Source organism: Nycticebus coucang, chromosome 1 (assembly GCF_027406575.1).
Source record: "Nycticebus coucang isolate mNycCou1 chromosome 1, mNycCou1.pri, whole genome shotgun sequence".
In the NCBI taxonomy this organism is placed as follows: Eukaryota; Metazoa; Chordata; class Mammalia; order Primates; family Lorisidae; genus Nycticebus; species Nycticebus coucang.
In genome coordinates this window covers 119,536,633-119,556,838 of record NC_069780.1, presented here as the reverse complement: position 1 = coordinate 119,556,838, position 20,206 = coordinate 119,536,633, and the positions used below count along the sequence as shown (strand labels likewise).

At 37.9% G+C, this 20,206-nt stretch overlaps 1 protein-coding gene across 21 annotated transcripts in view; it reads right to left on the bottom strand.

The window, feature by feature from the left end:
- Positions 1 to 1,277: 1,277 nt before the first annotated feature.
- Positions 1,278 to 20,206, bottom strand: part of MEF2C (myocyte enhancer factor 2C) — a 172,302-nt gene continuing 153,373 nt past the window's right edge. For 12 of the 21 annotated variants that reach the window (XM_053586873.1, XM_053586760.1, XM_053586741.1 and 9 more), the window contains 4 exons: positions 14,785 to 14,957; positions 12,286 to 12,415; positions 11,555 to 11,690; positions 3,893 to 6,002 (listed from right to left, as the gene is read on the bottom strand). In XM_053586873.1, coding sequence (XP_053442848.1) covers positions 5,681 to 6,002; positions 11,555 to 11,690; positions 12,286 to 12,415; positions 14,785 to 14,957 — 761 coding nt within the window. In that variant the 3' untranslated portion in view covers positions 3,893 to 5,680. Of the gene's footprint in view, positions 6,003 to 11,554; positions 11,691 to 12,285; positions 12,416 to 14,784; positions 14,958 to 20,206 lie in introns of all 21 variants that reach the window. The other 9 variants (XM_053586827.1, XM_053586836.1, XM_053586859.1 and 6 more) reach the window with 3 other exon arrangements.

Genomic DNA, 20,206 nt, shown 5'->3' with positions numbered 1-20,206 from the left:
CCTCCAGGGTTGGTGTCATCACGGCAGGGCCCATGATGAAGTGAAAATGTGAGAGTCCTTGTTGGAGAAGCAGGAAAAGGTTCCTTCTGTTGGCGATGCTAACGTATCAAGCTTTCCACTTTTTCTGGTGTGTATCCCCTGCATATGTGTGCCCTGTAGTCCTACTGGACTTCACAGAACACAAAATAAAAGATGAAGTCCTCGGGAATTTCAGGATGATGACAGCAAACCCCCAAATACCGGCTGGGGCCATGTATGACGGCAGGGATCATGTGACCACAAACGGCCTTGATCTCATTATTCTGGGCCTTTCTTAATCCTGCCTACCCTTCAAAAACAAGTGAGGGCTGCCTCTGCGGGGTGGATATGAGGTGTCCTTGCTCTGGGCCTCTGCTCTGCGCTCTGCTGCCGTCCCCACAGCACTTTGCGGACTTCTCCAAGTACACTCTCGTTTCCTCCTACTAGTTGATAAGATAAAGGCCAGGGCCCTATCTTCTTTCTTCCTGGAATCTACCACATGAAATGCATATAATCACTGCTTCATACCTGTGTCTTAAAAATGAACGAAGGGAACAAGCCATGTTCCTCGTTTCTCTGAGCTTCGTTCCTCATCTCCGGAGTAGGAGCCTCGGCTAACACAGAAGTCCAAGGTCTCCAGTTGGCTACCTGGTGTCTTCTTGTTTTCTTTTTCAGTTTTTAAAGTAATCTTTCTATCTATCTTGTTAAGGACAGTCCCTTTAGATATTGTAATTGAATTTTAATAATGGATACATTTGATAGTTTCTAAAAATGTATGAATTCCCTAATTTACTGAAATAATTAGATATAAGCCTATGTTTTCAACCTTCAGAAATTAATTTGATGAATAAAAAAGAATTGTGCCTGGAAACACTCAGTACACATTTTAGTAAAAAAAAAAAAAAAAAAATTAACTTATTTCATGATTACTGTTGTTTGCAATGATTTTTAGAAAATTCTGTGTATTCAAACAGGTTAGAGAAAAGATCTTCATGGAACTAATTTGATAAAGAAGCTGAACTACTTGATAAGAACCTTTAACTTCCTACACTGGCTGAATACTGTGTTACCCTAAGAACTGTTACCCAATTCACACCCTTCCCACACAAACACACTATTCATTTTTCTGTATATTTTGAGTTGAAAGCTGAGAAACCTCATTTGTGCTTGTGGGATAAACTGCTTTTCAAAAACACAATAAAATGGAACAAATTTAAACAGCAAAATGTTAATTAAAAAAATGCACCACGGACACTGCATCACTAAGAAAGCCAGTAACTTTACTGAATTGTCTGCAAAATACAAATTATACCTTATTTCCAGCAGGAGAAACTTTTGAAAATTTCCCACTTTTATTCACTACAGACAGCTGAATTAAGTCCCTTGAGATACACAGATGTGGTTTAACTTAGTTATAACATCTTGTCATCTAGTGGCGACAAAGTCCAGCTTATGCCGCTGTGAGCCTCTATTTGAGTATTTGTTGCAAATGCTTGTATGCCCTCATTTACAAGCTATTTTAATTACTGTCATTCAATGGAAACAAGTCCCCAGAAAAAGAAAAAGAAGAAAAATGATACAGCAAACCATCTGAAGCAATCCAAGTCCTATGCCTACAGTGACCCAGGTCTACTTTGCTCCGCGAGAACACTTGGTACTGCACCCAAACCACAACAGAATCCGTCACTTAGCTGACCTCTCTGAATTAAACTGAGGTATTAATCAATTTGAGGTATGAACAGGGAAGGCAAAATGCAATACCCGATTATGAAAGAAACCAAAATGGACAAATTTAATGCAGAAGATATGTGGCTTGGATTGCTCCACATCTTTGGTTAAAACATATTAAGGAAAGCCTTTAATTACATCTGTAGTCTGAAGCATTCTAACAGACACCAGTATTCCAGCAATCTTCAAAAGATCTGTAGTGGCAGGAAATTAACGCCATGTAAGTGACGACATCACAGCAGATGGCACCAACAAGAACAGATGAAGTATGTCATGCTCAGGCAACAGCCTTTATTGAGGGTTCAAGTGGCTTCTTCTTTAAAAAAAAAAAAAAAAACCAACTTTTTTTTTTTTTAAAGAAAGTAATATGAAGCATTTACTCTCTGAAAAAACAAACAAAAGGATAAGGGGGATAAAACAATGCCAACTCTAAAAGAGACAAATACAAAAGTGTGTGACAGGGCAGATATTCTAAGTGTCTTGAAATTTAAAAACAATTCTCACTTTAGTCAACCTTTCAATAATCTGAGGATGACAGGTATCTTCATAGTCATTGTTACAAAATGTTAAATTCCACCTTTGGGAGAAAAATAAGCCATTTTACTAAAAAACACAATTTTTAAAAAGGTTGAACAGCCTCCACGCACCAATGCATACAATATATAGATGGTACAGCTTGTGTACACTGCGTCACTGCTACCGATATTTAAGCTCACTATTACCCAAGATCGTTTAAAATTGGATTAGCTAGAACAATACTTGCAGCTGTGTAAAATGCCACTTATGGTTCCTTTACTTGCAATAAAGAATGTTGCCTACAATGTTACTCGAGGACGGGTTATGTGAAATAATACTCCCTAGGGGCTCTGCCCTAAACTCCCGAATACAAAGGATTTTCCATGATAAAAACCATACTAGCTTTGCAAATACAATTAATGGTAAGTTACAAATAAGGTATAAGGGTAAAGATAGACCGAGATTGTTTACAGAAAGTGACTCATCACAATCAAAATTGTGCTTCTTCTCACTAAATCATCTTTAAAAAATTCTTAGATTATCCCTTCGCTACTTACCACCACTGTGTATGAGTTCAGTAGTGGGAATAAGAGATGACTGGCCCCCATTTCCCAGTGATTCTGTTCTTCTCCTGTTCTTAAAAAACTATTGTCAGAACTGCTATAAATAGCCACGGCTTCTGCTGGTACTTTAGCTTACTTTATCTTCAGCATTAGAAATTCACCTTTTCTTTGTTGCCGAGGCAAACTGCAGTTAAAAAAATTAATATGGCTATTTCTTCATATTTTCATATAATGACCCTTCTTTCCCACCCATTGGTAAGTATCTACTCATATTGATACACTAACGTGTTTTGAAATGACAAAGAACATCTGTGACATGTTTGCATATTTTATACGTTAGAAGGTTGGGTTGCAAGGATGGGATCAAGTCTGTGGTGAGGAAGATGATTTCACACACCCCCAGCCCCCCACCCCTGCCCCCTCGTGTGTGTGTGTGTGTGTGTGTATGTGTATTTTCAGGGGTGATTCTCTGTTTTTCCTCTGTATAAATGTCATTCTTTCATGTTCCATGGATACCTTGAGTAGTGGGATATATATGAAATGGTTGATAGATTTTTTTGTTTTTGTTTTTAGTATATAAAACATTAGTACAAGGCAGGCTAGCATCCTATCTGGACACAACCAAAGGTGCATTGTGGTCAAATTGTGGATTTCAGATCAAGTTAAGAAAAATATAGCCTCGTTCATAAGGTCTCTTGGTTTCTGCCACCCAGCGGCAGCCTTTTACAAGGAGAAACACAGAGCAACTAAGCAAGGAAAAGAAAAAAAAAAAAAAAAAAACGGATAAGAAACACCCTACACCTGATATAGCAGGGTTGATGTTACTGTCTGTACCTTCTTTGCTGTGAATGTCAAGGTGTACAATCAGAGATGAATCGACAGATCTTCACCTTCCAAGAGAAGAAAAATCATTCCTAGACTGAAATATCTTTTAAACAATATATATCAACTTTTTTTTTTAATGGCACTCGCTTTTTAAAGGGTCTGGAAATAAATCCCTTATAGACGAATATTAGGCAAGAATCATGTTTTCTTGAAAAATTACAGAAAGGGACATAGAGAGGTTCTTTAATGGGATTTCTCGAAATGGCTATTAAATCTCTTTATTGAAGAAAAAATAGATGACATACATGCTTTATGCAGAAGTGACATTGGGGGTCCTGACACACCGGGTTGTTCGACAGTCCTATATTGCTGACAAGATTGTTAAGGGTCAGTTAAAATAATTAAAAACGGATGACAAAGCAACTATCCCTTTACCTGCTTCCTTCTTGGCTAGCACCCAGTCTTTCACATTTTTCTTCTGTGGGAATTTGTAATTTATTCACCAAGTTAACTCCATATCACTTGTTTCTAGGGCCATATTTGCAGGACACATGCCCCACCACAGCTTCTCTATTCTGGGCGTATTTCAAAAAAGCATATCAAATTCTAGGCTGAAAACCAACCAGATGATTTAGAGTACGGGCAAGTTAGGATATGCACTTACTGAATTCCAAGATGCATGGTGAAATGGTGAGATCAGAAAGGGGCCCTGCATTTGATAAAAATGCAAAAAACAACAACAAAAAATAGCATGAAAGAAACTAATTAGTATATACAATGGACGTCAGTTGACCCAATAGATTGTTCATGTATTAAAAACAATTTAGGGTGTTGCAATGTGATATGTTGTAACCCCACAGGTTATCCTTTTGACAGCTGACCTTGAACTTATAAAATGTATGCAGAGTAAAAGAAAACAGAAAGAAAATAGTTACTCAAATGTGCAACTGCACAAATATACCCCCCACCCGCTATTAAGATAACAAAACTTCTGCTATTACCATAATATTATATATATTAGAAAGCTATACACAAGCATGTTAATTTCACAGATTTTTTAAAAGATTCTTAATATTTTATATAATTAGAAATACACATTTCAAAAACAAAACTTCTACAAAGAGAAAACAGTTATCTTGGTTAGCAAAGCATGGAGTTCTTCATGGCTTAGGGTAGTGCTTTCTATACAAAAAGTCCTTTTTGGTTTTTTACAGGACTGTTTAAAATATTAGCGAAGCTATCAAGGGGGAAAAAACACATTTTGGCTTAAGTAAACTACAAAAAGCCACAAATGCTTTGCAAACTCTGTCTTACCTTTTATATGAAAATAAGCAAAATGTAATGTACATATTTTTATATTTTTATTTAATAAGAGATGCAGACCCAGATTTATTTATTTATTTAATTAAATACGTTAGCCCTCAAACTTCACTTTTTTTTTTTTTTTAAATAGGTATGGTCCTCTTTTAATGGTCTTTGATCCTTTTTAATGAGTGCCATACACCAATGATATGCCTGCAGGTTTGTGAGCGTTCTTGGGATGTCAGGTGACCTGGTGCGTTCCTAACATTTACCAATGGCCACCCATTACCGGGTCTGTCCAAACATCTATACATTTTTCTATATGTTGCATAACAGCTGCTCTCTCTTTCAGTAAAGATCTGCCGCTTTTGGCAAATGTTTCCTTTTGTCTATTTACATGTAAATAACGTTGAACCTGCAACATGACACTATCTATTGTAACATACATTTTGCAAAGGAGCACAACAGTGAAAAGAAGTTAGCCTTAAAATCTATTTTGTACAAGTGTTCTGTTGTACAACTCAAGTGCTAAGCTTATCTCAGCATTTCTGTTTTATCTTTATACTGTATCACTGAGGCAATTTAAAAGTACTTTTACAAAACAGAGTACCTGACTTTTTTTTTTCCACACACGGCACATAGAATGCATATCGACCCCCCTTCCCCATTAAGGTATAGCACACACACACACTGCAAGAAAAAAAAAAAACTATTAAGTAATAATCTGATCATGTCGCCCATCCTTCAGAGAGTCGCATGCGTTTGACTGAGGGACTTTCCCTTTCGTCCGGCGAAGGTCTGGTGAGTCCAATGGGGGAGTGGAATTCGTTCCGATGATCCTCTCGGTCGCTCCCGTCGTACGAACTGCTACAGCTGCTCAAGCTGTCAACAGGAGATCTCCCCGCCTCGTGGCGCGTGTGTTGTGGGTATCTCGAAGGGGTGGTGGTACGGTCTCTAGGAGGAGAAACAGGTTCTGACTTGATGTTGAGGCTTTGAGTAGAAGGCAGGGAGAGATTTGAACTCTGAGATAAATGAGTGCTAGTGCAAGCTCTGTAGGAGGAAAGGAAACCCAGTTACAGATGAAGGAGGCCTGGAGGCCCCAGGAACTCACAATTACATCAAACATCAGCTTAAAGACTCGTGTAGACACCAGAGCACGCCCAGGGTGCGGAGAACTGCTTGGAGGCACTTGGAGGCGTCGCTTTCTCAGAGCGATTTAGCCTTTGTTGATTTGCCCAGTAGCAATTACTGTACCAAGCTGGTCCAGGCCTTGGGACTCCTATCTCTGGTGTCTGACTGCCTCTCTACACACACAGGTTACTGTTTCAGAAAAGTTTAAAACATAGAAAAAGCATTCTTCTGTGGCCCTGGAATTTCTCCCCAGACAAATTTTCAAAATTTAAATTTCCAAGTCTTTAGATACAGTGTTTAGCTTTGGAATAAGACTCTTTGGATTTACCAAGTGTTTGAAAACGATTTATAAAAGATTACCGATATAAACGTTTCCCTCCAATTAATAAGCACATACAAATGAAGCTACACAGTCTTCAGAAAAAGCGAAGAGAGTTCAAATTTCAAATGAATATTACTCATCCTGTGCTACAAAAGAACTCTCTTTGTCGGAAAGAGCTTGGCAGAACAGAAAATAGGGGACCGAGGAGGGAGACTGAAAATTCTCTGAGGAATGCTTAAATATTGATTTAGAAACACTTCAACTTTCTACCCTACTAAAACTGATAAATAATTTGAGTTTATTCATCCTCATTTGCGTGAGATGAAAATACCGTTTCTTTTCCATAATCACCTCAACTTCACTATTGTTAAGTCGCTCCCTGATGGGATCTTAGGATGCCACTCCTCTTATTTATAATTGGCCTGAGTTGATGAATCTGCTGTAGCCTAAGGAAAGGTTGTTGCCCAGAAGGATACAGTGTGATTTTAGTGTGTTTATAATCCTTAATCCTCATATATTCCCAGAGAGCATAATTTGCCCTTCTTCTAAAATGTGGGAGAATTTAGATACTTGAAATTCTGGAGAGAAAAGCATTAAGCCCTTAAGTGTAGATTAGCAATCACAACGACTTTGATCAGGATAAACCATAGTAACATGGCTGGCATCAATTTTAAGATGCTTTTTTTTTGTTCCTACATTCTGATTACCCTGACATCCACGGCTAGAGTCAGCATTACCTGACTATATTGTCAAGAGAGTACAGGAGTCTCTCTTATTAAGGAGAGTCGCAGTAAAGATTTACCCTTACAGACACACCCATATTAAACAAAGGAAAGCAGCCCTACTGACTAATGTATGTAATTACACTGCTTTCCAATGCAGTGTAATATGTAATTACACTGCATCCAACGCCATGAAGGGGCAGGAGGGAATGGGTATGTACTTCACAGGAAAATGTGGAGTAACACGGGCCTGGCGTTTTGGGAGGAGCAATACAAACCCCAGATGTACAGAGATATAAAATTAGTCAGAAATGAGTTTATCTTTGAGTGATGTTTTATACAAAAGCACCACCTACTGGCAAAGAATTACTTTCCTTCTCTTATTAATAGAGAGCTAATGCAGAGAATAATATGAAGGAGAATTATTTGTTTCCTTAATAAGCCTTTCTTTTTCTGCTTTTATGATCTTATAAACTCAAAGCAGTTTCAGCCTTGATATCAAGATACTACATTGAGTGCATCTGATTTTCAATTACCTGTTTATACTAGGAGCTATTTACTTGTAATTTATTGTTATATTTATAGTCTATTTTAGTTTACTATTTTTTCAAGAGTTCTAATTAAATAATCTCTAAGTCAAGAAGATATTATAATAAGGAGGGAGAGGGAACACCTGTATTTCAAAAGGATCCACAATGGCAGACTATTTTATCTTGGTTCAAAGTTACTTAATGATTCATTTTGATGTTAGAGGAAATCATCTTTTGATTTCTGGAAGAAAGAATTTTCCTGGCTCTGGGTAAGAAAGACCATTTCACTAAAATTTAATTAAACGCTTCTGCTGTGAGTCACACAGCTATTTAATAATGAATGTCTTTTAGGGGCCTGAAAATAAAGTATCAATAAATACATTGGCCTGCCCTCTGACATTTAGACGTGTCTTCACAGGCAGGGTAACCCAGAAAATTAGAAAAGAATTTGGGTAAGTTGGACCAGTGTAAGCAGTTGATGCGGTTTCTGCAAGCTTCATCATCATTTGTTTGTTTCACCTCCCTATGTCACCTGGTTTATACAGGTTTAGCTGCAGCTGTCCCATCAAAGATGTTGAACAATTAGCGGTTATCCCTTCCTCGAAATAGACTAGCCAAAAACATACATGAAGCAGAACAACTTGAGTGGTTCTGGGGATTAAATCCACAGACATAAAATGTAAGTGATATCTTAGACTCAGTTTCATTATATGGTGACACAGGATACAACACAGAATGGCTAGTCTCCATTAACAAAGAAGTGTTTTCTTAAAAAGAGTAAGGAGCCTTCGAATCACCTAACGGTCAATACGCGTGGTTCATTATACACAGGTCGGTCTACTTGTTTTTGAGAATAAAATATACAGATAATTGTGAAATACTTCATGTGAGTGAGTGGGTGACAAAGAGGTGGGTGGGGAGGTGGAAGGTGGACCACGCACCTTGCACATATGAAGTCTAGTTCTGTCCAAGTTTTCATCTATTACGGATGCCTTTGCACTGGGAAAACACCTACCCTTTGTCATGATTGTTCAGAAGTCAAACATGACTGGATAGTTTTATTCAATTTTTTTTTTTTTTACTGCCTCCTCCTGGAAATTAGACTATCAACTATATTTAACCTAACCTTTGAAAAGTCATCCCTCCGCAGAGTTATTGCCCTCTGCATGTACTGAACACCCACATCCACATGGATGATGTACGGAAATGCTTCCAGAAACCACATTGTCCTTTTTAGAGTTGGTAGTTGAGGAAAACCACCCCACACTTGAGGGTCATTTTCTCAAATATTAGTATAGTATTCGAATGACTTTCATTAGCTCTCAATGGCAAGTTTCACTACCAGTTGTGTCTCCCTGCATCAAATCAATCTATGCTGCTCATCTAACTTAGTTAGAGACCTAGTTTGTAAAATATAGTTTTGAAGACTAGAGCTTCAAAGATCACAATGGATTTTTGTGGACAGAGTATATACTCTGTTATGCTTTTGCAATTTTGTGATAGAACTGTAGTAACTATCTTGAGCTTGTGTGTACTTGAGTGGAGCTGAAATGCATTCCACCTTTTGCTTTGAAAACTGTCCTCTATCCAAAAAGAATGTGAGGCCACCTGAGTCTGTGAGATAACTTTAGCCTGATTTGGCCTGATTCAATTGATTTACACTGTAAGAAATTAAGGAAGCTCATTCCATTTATGTAATTATTGCAACTTGGGATTTTTATTTTTAAAAAACTGTTTACTGTTTCATTGTGTCAACATGAAGTGGTCCATTTGAGGGAAACTCCTTTTGAAAAAGCTGCTCTGTGTTTGTGTGTGTGTGTGTGTGTGTGTGTGTGTGTGAGAGAGAGAGAGAGAGAGAGAGAGAGAGAGAGAGAGAGAGAGAGAGAGAGAGAGAAGCAGAGAGAGGGTGAGGGTAAGAGACAGGGGAGAGAGAAAAGAGAGCCAGAATTGGAAGGTCTGGAAGGTTCACACCATCGTTGAAGGATAATGGAAGTGATTTGGTGAAATCAAAACTCTGTGCGCAATGAGATTCAGTGCTGGGAGAAACTGGGCACTGAACAAAACGCGCCATCCTTGCTGCTGTGATTCAGCTCCTCTGCCGGCCAGGGTGTCACTCCTGTCTCATTTACTGAAGCCTCTATTAGGGGCAGCAGAGAATTGGTTTCCCCAGGTAGTAGAAGAGAGTTTCAAAATTGTAGTATAGTTAAAATATATAAATACATGTGTTTATATGTAAAAACGCAAATTATCAGGTGCCATTGAAAACAAAAGAAAGCCACAGTTAGAGAAAATATGGCTTCTGACTTTAATAATTTCTAGAAAAATCTAGACCTGAAATGAATGAAGTTTGTGAAAAATGACCAATACAATTAATTTTTTTTTGACAAAAATCATGTTCAGTGGATTCACAGCTAAGCCACAGCAATTAAATGCTGTGTGTACACGCTTTAAAATTGCCTGGATGGTACTGTGTATTTAGTGATAATTACCTGAAAAAGTTACTGCAATTAGTGTCTACTTAAAAACAGTAGCGTACCAATGGGGGGCAGGGGCAGTTCGTTTTCACATGTCCCTGACCACTGCCCACCTTGCTTTGCAACTTTAAATAGTTGACATTCTAGAGAAGATTTGCGCTCTCAAGAAATAAATTCTGTTGCTGATCAACAGTTAATACATCTTCAAAGGTAACTATCTTCTAAGAAAGCAGAGCAACAATGTTATGTGAGTTTATTTTACTATTTACATGAAAGGTTAAGATTTTCGTGACAGCCATCAGTGAGGAGGGCACACATTAGCACATGGTGAATGGGCAAAGATTCCATAGTTAAATCACTAACCTATGTTAAATCGACCTAGTGTTGAAAGCTAGTGGTAGAGGGAGAGAGAGCGTCAAAGAGAAATAAAGTTGTGGTATCAATCAGTGACTTTTATGCTAATCAATGTTTTCTTCTATCACTTTAGAAATATAGATAGGAAGCAGTTAACTGAGATAGCTCACTATTTAACTATAACCAATGGCTCTACAGAAAAGTAAAAGAGGGCTAAGCATATAGAATGTTTCTAAAATCTAAAGACTTATTATCTTTAAATATTTTATGTCACACTGGTATTCTCCTTTGGAGATTAATTACAGTTTTGTAGTTACTAATTAAACTAAATTCATGTCCTTGATTCATGTTTTAAACTTTTTTTTTTTTTAATACCTATTTGTTTTATATGAAGGAGTGTGAACTGTGAATTCAGGGCTTTTTAAGGTTTGACAGGAGTCACATCTATGATAATTACATATCTGGAAACTACCACAAGGGGGCAGAAAGAGACATCCTCTGACTTCTGAAAACAACAAAAATTTTTATACCCAAATTTAGGTAATTAGTATTGTTATGTACTAATTAGTATTGTAGATAGATATATATGTTTTCATAACATATCTATAAATACACAACTGCACTATGAGTTAACATATCAATATTTATATAATATATGAAGGCTGTATGTCAGTTGAATGGTTGATCCTATGAGCATTAGGTTAATATGAAAATTAACTATATGGTTTACACTAAATGGGAAATATTCTCAAACATCTCAAAAACTTAAAGAACTTATAAACACTTTCTAATGTTCCTCACGAACTGTGTGAAAATTAGACAAAAATTCAATCATTGATAGAAGTGGAAAAATGTGGTCTGAAACAGTAAGAATTTACCTCATTATTACGGAGTTCTTAAAGAAGAAGGTATACAACGTTTAAGCTACTCGCCAGGTGTTTATCTAAAAATTGCTTTCTGATTTGATAAAGTAGAATTTTAATGGGGCTTAAAACACATATTCAGAGATTGCCATTTATCATTTAAAATGTACCCTAAAAGCATATCATAAAAAGATAAAATTGCTTACCCCAACTGACTGAGGGCGGATGGGGGCATGTTATGCAGGTGCTGCTGTTGCCAGCCGGTGACTGAGCCAAGGTGGAGAGCGCTGGCCGTGTTAAACCCAGACAGAGATGACAGGTCCGCACTGCTCAGAGAGTACTCTAGAGGAAGGCAGAAAACAACAGGAGGAAACACTTAATGGAGAAATCATCAAATGGTACACAGAACAACCTTTTCCTATTTCTAAACTATTCTGAGTATTACCGCTGTTATAATTTTCCTGATTTTGGGGGGAAGAGGGAGATAAAACATCAGGGATAATTGTAATCTAAAAGGAACATACTATATAATAAAATGAAGGGTTCTTTTAAATCTTTCAAGTAGTATAACCTGTAATTCTAGTTTATCAGAACCATAATCTGGCATAAAAGTATATACGTATTTGATGATATACAATTTTTTTAAACAAGCCCAAGAAACTGAGCTTTTTATGACATCAAAGAACAATAGCTCAATTTCTTTGAAATTGCTCTTCTATTTTGAACTCAGGTTGGGTAAATAAAACTTCCAGTCACTTAAGAAAGAAAACTGTGGATGCTGACTTTGTAATAGTAAGGAGTAGGTAATGGTATAGTGCTCTTTACACTACAGGTACTAAGCAAAGCCTGTAAATAGTGTAAAAGATGATAACTTTTTCATCTTGCTTTTTAATAAAAAGTATTTAGGGTACTAATTGCACATGGCAAGGATACTCACCGGTACCATATGTTGTTGAAATGGCTGATGGATATCCTCCCATTCCTTGTCCTGGTAAAGTAGGAGTTGCTACGGAAACCACTGGGGTAGCCAATGACTGAGCAGACTGGGAGTTATTTATCCTTTGATTCTTTTAAAGTAAATAAAAGGACATTATTGATGGAATTTTTTAAAAAGTTAAAAATATTCTGTTTCAGTATTAGTTTTGCACATAAAGAGATAACTTGGTACAAATCTCATGAAATTAATCACTTAACATGTGTCTCTATGAACTCTGCCAACCCTATCATTTACGATCCTTCAAGAGACCAGCTGTTGCCATAGTAACCCATTACATCAGTATCTCCTAGGCAACTGAACTAGTAACAAGTACCATAGCTTTATTATGGGTAAAAACAGCCTATGTTGAAAACTGATGAAATATGTATACAGTACTTCCATTGTTTCAGTTTTATTCAAATGCAAATTTTTAAAAAATTAAAATCAACCATGGTAGTTTTTATGCTCAGTTCTACGTACAGCAGAGAACAAATGGGTAGGGATTCATATTATATTCTCACCAGCAGGTGGTGCTCTGACCACTTTCTTCAGATTCTTCTAAACTTCCCTCAAACTAGATGGCAAACCAGCTAGTGCATATATTTAACTCCTTACAAGGAGATTAAAAATCCACATAAACTTAAGATCATGAGACTTTTGTTCTTAGAAAAAAAATCTTAACTTAAAACAATAAAAGAAATATTTTTTTGTGTGTTTGAATTTTACTATAAATTAAGTCCTAAAATATGGAACTTATGGCCTTCATTTACAGAGAGGCTGGGACAGAAAAAATAACCTGACATCCTTTTTACCCATGAAGGATACTAGAAATTAATGGTATTTAAACATAGTTGACACTGACACACGGTGGTAATATCCTAAATCTTCTAATTTCGTCGGATCTACCACCTCCACCTAAAAGTAGCTTTGCACATGACATTTAAGGGAAGGACTCTCACCACTTACCAAAAGCAGGTCGACATCCTCAGACTGAGAGCATGGGGAAGGAGTTTTACTAATTAGTGTTTGTAAATATTTATAACTGGGCAAAATATCTTCAACAATAGGAAAAGCATCTTCCGATAGGCACAACAATTTTAACAGTTTTAAAACCCAGACTCCAAAGATAACTCCTTACAAAGACATTCTTTGTTTCCCTTAATGAGCTGTTGTTTCAAATGTGAAGACAATCTATCCAGTTTTCAGCCCAGGTCAGTGTCTCAATGTTCATTATTTCATTACCACATTTTGGAAAAATAAATAAATAAAGGCTATACTTTGAAACCCCACTCATCGGAGGAACAGGGAGCCACACCTGGCTGCCAGAGAGAGACCTGAATGGCTTCACAGAATCTCTGGGAAAGCATCAGTTTTAAGGGACCTGAAATAAATCTGCTGATAGAGACAGCCAGCCATGCACAGCCCACACTGCTTGGCTATAGCCCGGTGGGAGGTTATATTTATTAGACCCAGTCTTTTCCAAAGGGAACGCTGCATATTATGTGATTTTTTTTGGTTGATATTCAAAATTAATCTGCACTGTGCCATAATAAACTAATCAGCTCTCAGGACTGTTTTACCCTGAAGCTTGCCACAGAGCAGAGACAGAAAAAAAAATGTGTTTGCAGAATGATCTAAATTTGTCTACTGAATCTTGGTTCTAAACGTTTTTGCTCTTAAGCAAAGCTAATTTTGAGAACACTGATGTCTCTTTGTTGTTAAGTTTGGTTCCACAATATCATCTTCTTTTGCATGCAGAGCCAGAAGAAAGAAAAGTGAAAGAGTCTATTTGAATTTATATTTTATATCTATGTATTTTTTCTTAGAAGTGCTACAACTCTTTTTTGATGTAAAATGTAACCTTTGTCCTCAACATGCCTAAGATTTTTAACAGAATTGCTTTACGTAGGTAGCTACTTCCATGAACTATACATGTGGAAAGATGAATTGAGGCAGTGCCCTGGTGTGACATGCAGCAGGTAATCATCGCAATGCACATAGAAAAGGAATCGCCAATTAACCAGAGAAAGTTCGTTTAGAAATTATAGAAAGTATCTTTCACTGTCAGCACCTTGAGGACATAAATAGCTCGATATTGTAAAAATATTATGCTATGAAGTACCTCTGCTCTGCTTAGAGGACATATGGCTTGACCAATGGTTGAATCTGGATTTTTTTCTACCTATAAATTGAAAGCCCTAAGAGGAAACGCTTTCCTTTTCTCAGAACATCAGTCCTTTCGTGGAGTTTACTAGATGTGGTTCTTTTTTATATAGAAAAGGGAAATGCAACCCGATTACTAGAAATAACAGCTGAATACAAACAGGACCCCATGAGTAGCACTGATGCATTAATTTTCTGGGAGAACCCTGGCAATTCATAAAGTTAGGCAACCGCAAAAACAGCAAAACATATACAAAACATTATCCATATTTATTTAAAATGTAGTGTTGCATTTACCACTGATGGCATCGTGTTCTTGCTGCCAGGTGGAATAAGAACCCGGAGATCTGGTTTACGGTTATTCATTCCTAAGTTCATGGGGGGAGGAGATTTTGCTTGCATATTCTTGTTCAAGTTACCAGGTGAGACCAGCAGACCTGGTGAGTTTCGGGGGTTGCCGTACCCGTTCCCTGTTAACACAGAACAAGGAAAGGACTCAAGAAGAAATCTACACTCAAGGACACACGAGCTGGGAAAAAAAAACAAAAGGCTTCTGGCAAAACATACAGTATACCTACGTCAACAAATGGAAGGACGACTGATTTAAGTTCCATGCTAATTATTTAATATTCCTCTGTAAAGGAAGATTAAAAAACTTTTCAGGAGAAGAGAGCTAATATGTATCAACTTGCTTGGAAATCAGCATATACTTTTTTCCTATTAAAAACATTCAGGAACAAAGTGAGACAGTTGTTCAGGGTCTAAGAGAAGCCCAGAATCGGTCCTGCACTTTTAATCGACCAGCTTGGTGGAGGCCTGGCTGGTGTGACTCACTCTTTCAGTTCATTGGTTTGGGTTTTATTTTGTGTGTCTGTGTGTCCTTAAACGAGGAAAGGGCACAGCAGTGAGACTATAATTTCTAGGACATGCAGGAGGAGGGGCAGTCGCTCAGACATTCCACTGTTCAGTTCTCCTTTCCTCTGAGTGAATTCTCTGTCTGCGCTGCCTTCCTCACTAAATCCTGTCTATACCCCCGAAGACTTGCTTTTCTGCTCCCAGAGAATGTCAAAAAGCAAGACTCCTTCCGAGGGGTTGCAGTGAAGTCACGATGCTTCCAGGAAAGTGCTGATTCACCAGGGCACAGGAACAGCTGTCAGACGGAAGACTGAAAGGGCTTGGTAGGGCTCTGGTGTTCAGCCCTTCCTAACAGAAGCATGGACATCTGAAGGTCTCCATTTTTCATATTCCAAAATAGGACAAGGAAGAGCTAAGGAGCGAGTTGGTTAGAGATGTCACCTGAGCTGTACTGAGAGCCAACTCAGAAAGGTGGCTGCTGGCAGCCTCCACTGCCTCTGATCGGAGAGTAAGAGAAATCAACTGCCTGATTCAACACTCAGACAACAATCAACTAGACAGTTGTTTTCTGAGGCTTCCAAAAGGAGACAGTTAAACCTCACTGTTATTGTAATTGTAGCAAAATACACAAGTACCTATTACTACTGGACAGCATGGTACTAGGTGCTCCCCAGGGAGGATGCAAAGCCAAGGCCCCAGTCCTGAAAGGCTCTGCAACCTTTTCACAGTAAACTAAAATGCACACCTGGAAGACATAAAAGTGATACAGGACAGCCTGGAGTGAGGTGCCCATGGAGTCACCCAGAAGAAATGTTATCAAGTCCCTGGGAGGAAAGAGGTGACCTAATACAGATCCACAGGAGAGGCAGGAACTGATGTGGGCCTTGAGAACAGGAAGGCAATGGAAAGATTCACGCAGCTCGTGACCAAGTGCTGGGAAAGGGCTGAGGCAGGAGAGTACAGACCACATGGAGGGATGTTATAAGGAATCTGTTTAGAAGGGAACCCAGGAAGAGAGAGGGTCGTGGGAGACTCTGGACAGACATGCGGGTTGGCCTACGGAGACCTTGAATTCCAAGCTAAAAAATCGTGGGTTTTTACAGTGGAAATGCAGACCCAGGAAGGCTCAGAGAAGAGGCTTGACACAGGACCTGTCAGCGGTTACAAAGATCTACTGACATAAGGATACCCCAGAATTCGGAAGGCCGGGTGGTACGGACCAGAGTGGAGAGTCCTGTGATGAACCCAGATGGAGGCAATGGGGAATCAGGAAGGCAAATCGCTGGTGTATTTCAGGAGATATTTATGGGAACATCTTTTGAATTAAAATATATTTGAGGCACGCTGCAGAAATCACAGTTGTGCTTCATATCCCATTCATTTACCTGTCTCATTTTATGCATGAATAAAGAGGCTGAATATGTAACAAATAACTCTTAAGACTACATTTGTCAGCTGGGTTATGCCTCAAATTCTCCAAGTTATTAGGGGGGAAAAACAAAAATAAAAGAAATGAGACACTCCCTAACCATGTGTCAAGTACATAGTAGTTGAATCAGAAACGTTGGTTGAATTTGAATATACATTACTCTTCTACAATAAAACTTCTGGAAAATTAGCCAAATTCTGTAAAAGGAGAAAAATATGTCAAAAGTCACAATTTTCTCTACAGTTAATTTGGAAAGTATTCTGCGTCAAAAGCTATTATTATGTGAAACAATGCATTTACCTTTTCTCACTAGGAGAAATATAAGCAAAGAGTATGTTCACTTAGAAAAATGCTTGATAAAACAGAATGCTCAGAGGAGTTTTTATATTTAACGTGTCTGCCAGTATGTCAGGTCTCAGTTTGAATTAATAAATTCTACTGGATAAAAAGAGAAAGTCAAGACAAGATTTGCCCTGTACTTTTCTGTCAGCTGAAGTTTAGACGGACACACTGAGTACATGTATCACTTATCTATTAAGCCTGTGTGAGATCTGGTTTAAATAAACAATCAGATGGAAAATTAGTTGGGTAATTTCAAAAGAAGCGGGGGGAAAGTCAGTTAAGCAGTGCAATGAAGCTTGAACAGATCAGAAGAAAGTAAAACCCCAGCTCGGTGGATGCCGAGACTGGTTTGCATGGAGGAGTTATTTTGCTAAAAGGAAGTAAAACCACTTTGTGAAATGTGTTGTCCTGTGATATGACAAGCACTGGCCCAGTGTGTGAAAATGGAAATGCTTCACAGAGGTGCTGAGAGAAGTTTTTTTTTTTTTTCTAAAAAACATTGTCTACAGTAAACTCTTTGAGAAATTCCAATAAAGCCTCTAACGTCTTTTGGCCCACATTTTAAACAATGATTTGGGGCTGGAGTGGGGGAAAAAAGCATTCATTCATCCAATAAATATCTCAAAACTAAAAATGTGATTTAAGAAGCATTTTGCTTCTCTTTTGGAAGATTTCCTATTATTTGGAAATTATGCCATTTTAGAAGATTAGTCACATATTTTAAGGTGTTTACATGTTCAATACAAAATATTTTGAGCAATGGTGACACTTCTTAAAATTCATATGTGGTATTTTTAGAGCATAAAGTTATTTTTAAGAACAAATAAATTCTGGGTTTTTTTTTTTTTTCTTTCCTTTGCCGGTGAATTTCTGCTGTTTTTAGCATATTGTGCCAGCTAGCATTTTGGAGCCGTATAATAACCATTTCTGTTTCCAGCCACCAAATTGTTATTCTTCTGGCATAATATAGATTCAGGAATGCAAGACTGTGGATCCTAAACCAGTGATATAGAAACCTATCATTTGAAAATCAGTGATGAATACATGCGTGTGGTTTACTGCTAAGAAGAGCCTGCATTTAAACGGGCCGGGAAACCACAGCCTCCTCCCTGCTTTGAATGCTGTGGCCTGTGTTCAGGCATTTCTCGTCCCACCTGAAGATAAATTCACCAAAGAGAATGGTCTCATTTAAGTTCAGGGGTCCAGGAGGTGGGAAACACCATCTCTTAACCACCTTCTAATAAACAGATTCAGCCTTTATTCATGTTACGTTTAAAAAGTACTTTCTGCCTGGAGCACTATGGATTTAGAAGTGACTGTATGTCGATGTCACATTCCCCTGACCACTTAAAAGCACAAAAATTATAAAGCAGGAGTGAATGGATCTCCTGATTATAGATTATAAGAAAATGAAGTACAGACCAACTTTAAAGTCAGTCGTGTTTGACAATTTCATTTGATTAAAAATATTGTTTTATAAAAAAAAATCTAATTTAAGCCATTCATGATACAACTTGTATAAAGAATAAGAGAATCTATCTCTACTGGCTACATTTTTTTAAACACTCATATTAAAATTAGTGTAAATATACAGGACTTGAAATGTGGTGTTAGGAAAAAAATTTTTTTTTCTCCCCAGTTAACTTGCAAACATTCGCTGCATTTTTTTTTTTTTTTTTATTGACTACTATTTTAAGAAGTTGTAAATTCAAAGAACATACTCCTGGCTAACGATATTAGGAGGAAGGCGTTTTGCCTTGTCTCACAGAGCTCAATTGAGCATGTAGCTCTCCTTGAGCCCAAAGTTCTGGAACTTTCTTCTATTTGGATGTTTATGCATTGTAAGTTTTTTCACTCCTGCCCCCTTTCTCCAGGACTTTAATTACAAATACAAGCATGTGAAAACAAGTAAGTGCCAAACAGAAACCAGGCCTTACGCACCATGGCTAGCTCTTTCATTGGCATAACCTTTTATTGAGTTCCCAAACTGTCATCCTTGGCCAGGGCCTCCTCTCCTTCCACACCCATATCCAATGTGATACCAAATCTTGTTAATTCTTCTTCCTGTTCCTGTGTCTACTGCTACTATTCTAGTTCTGGCTTTCATCCCCATTTGACTAAGTCTTTCATCAACTCCCCGTCTGGGCCTCTGGTTTCTGGCTGAAGGGATCTTCATGAGACCTTAAGAGGGGCTTCAGAAGGGGTGAGTTCCTTAAAGCTGTCCACAGACGTCTGTGCATCTGTCTGATCTTCACAGACCCAGGGACAGCTTTCTGGGGTACCACTGCCGGCATGCTGCTTTTTCATGTACTAATGCTGAACACAGATGGGTCAGTACCCTGACTGGCTCTCAGGACCGTTAATAGTGGACTCTACCTAACCCAGTTTCCAGTGGCCACAGTCAGGCCTATGGTCCTCTGAATATGCCTACGTCTTTGGTCTAGCAGTTCAGCAACTGGCAGTGTTTCCTCTGGGGGCTAATTCAAATTCACCTTTTAAGGACTAGTTGAAGTGCCAACTCTTTCAAGATGACTTTCAGACAACTTCGGCCCACACTGGACTTACCTTCCTCTAATGCCTGCTGCAATTAGAGGCAGAAATATTATACGAAGTACTAGTTCTTTAAATATTTTAAATACTAAGGAAATAGATATACAGAACATGCTAGAAAAATTAGGAATTATTCAGGAATAGCATTAAAAAGTAAGTTACTGAGGGACTATTAGGTGAGAATTGAAAACGTAATGAGTAACTTGCTAAATTCAAACACAGACAGTCTTTCCTTTTTACAGTGCTTGAGAAAATTTGCTATTTTAGATAAAGATTGCAAACTAATGACCAAGTATATCATTGAGACAAACGACTTTTCAAGAAACCATATCATATGAAAGTGGAGAAATCACATCAGGAGCTCACCCTCTAAATTTGTTTATATAGAGTTAATTGAAGCTTCTTTTCTACTTGTTGCACCTGTTAATCATTTCACAGCAATTACCTTAGTAACTGCAAGGGGCAGAATCAGATAAGGAGGAAATTCTTCCTAATGAAAATGGAAACTTTCACAAGACTAAAATATTTTCTTCCACATGGACA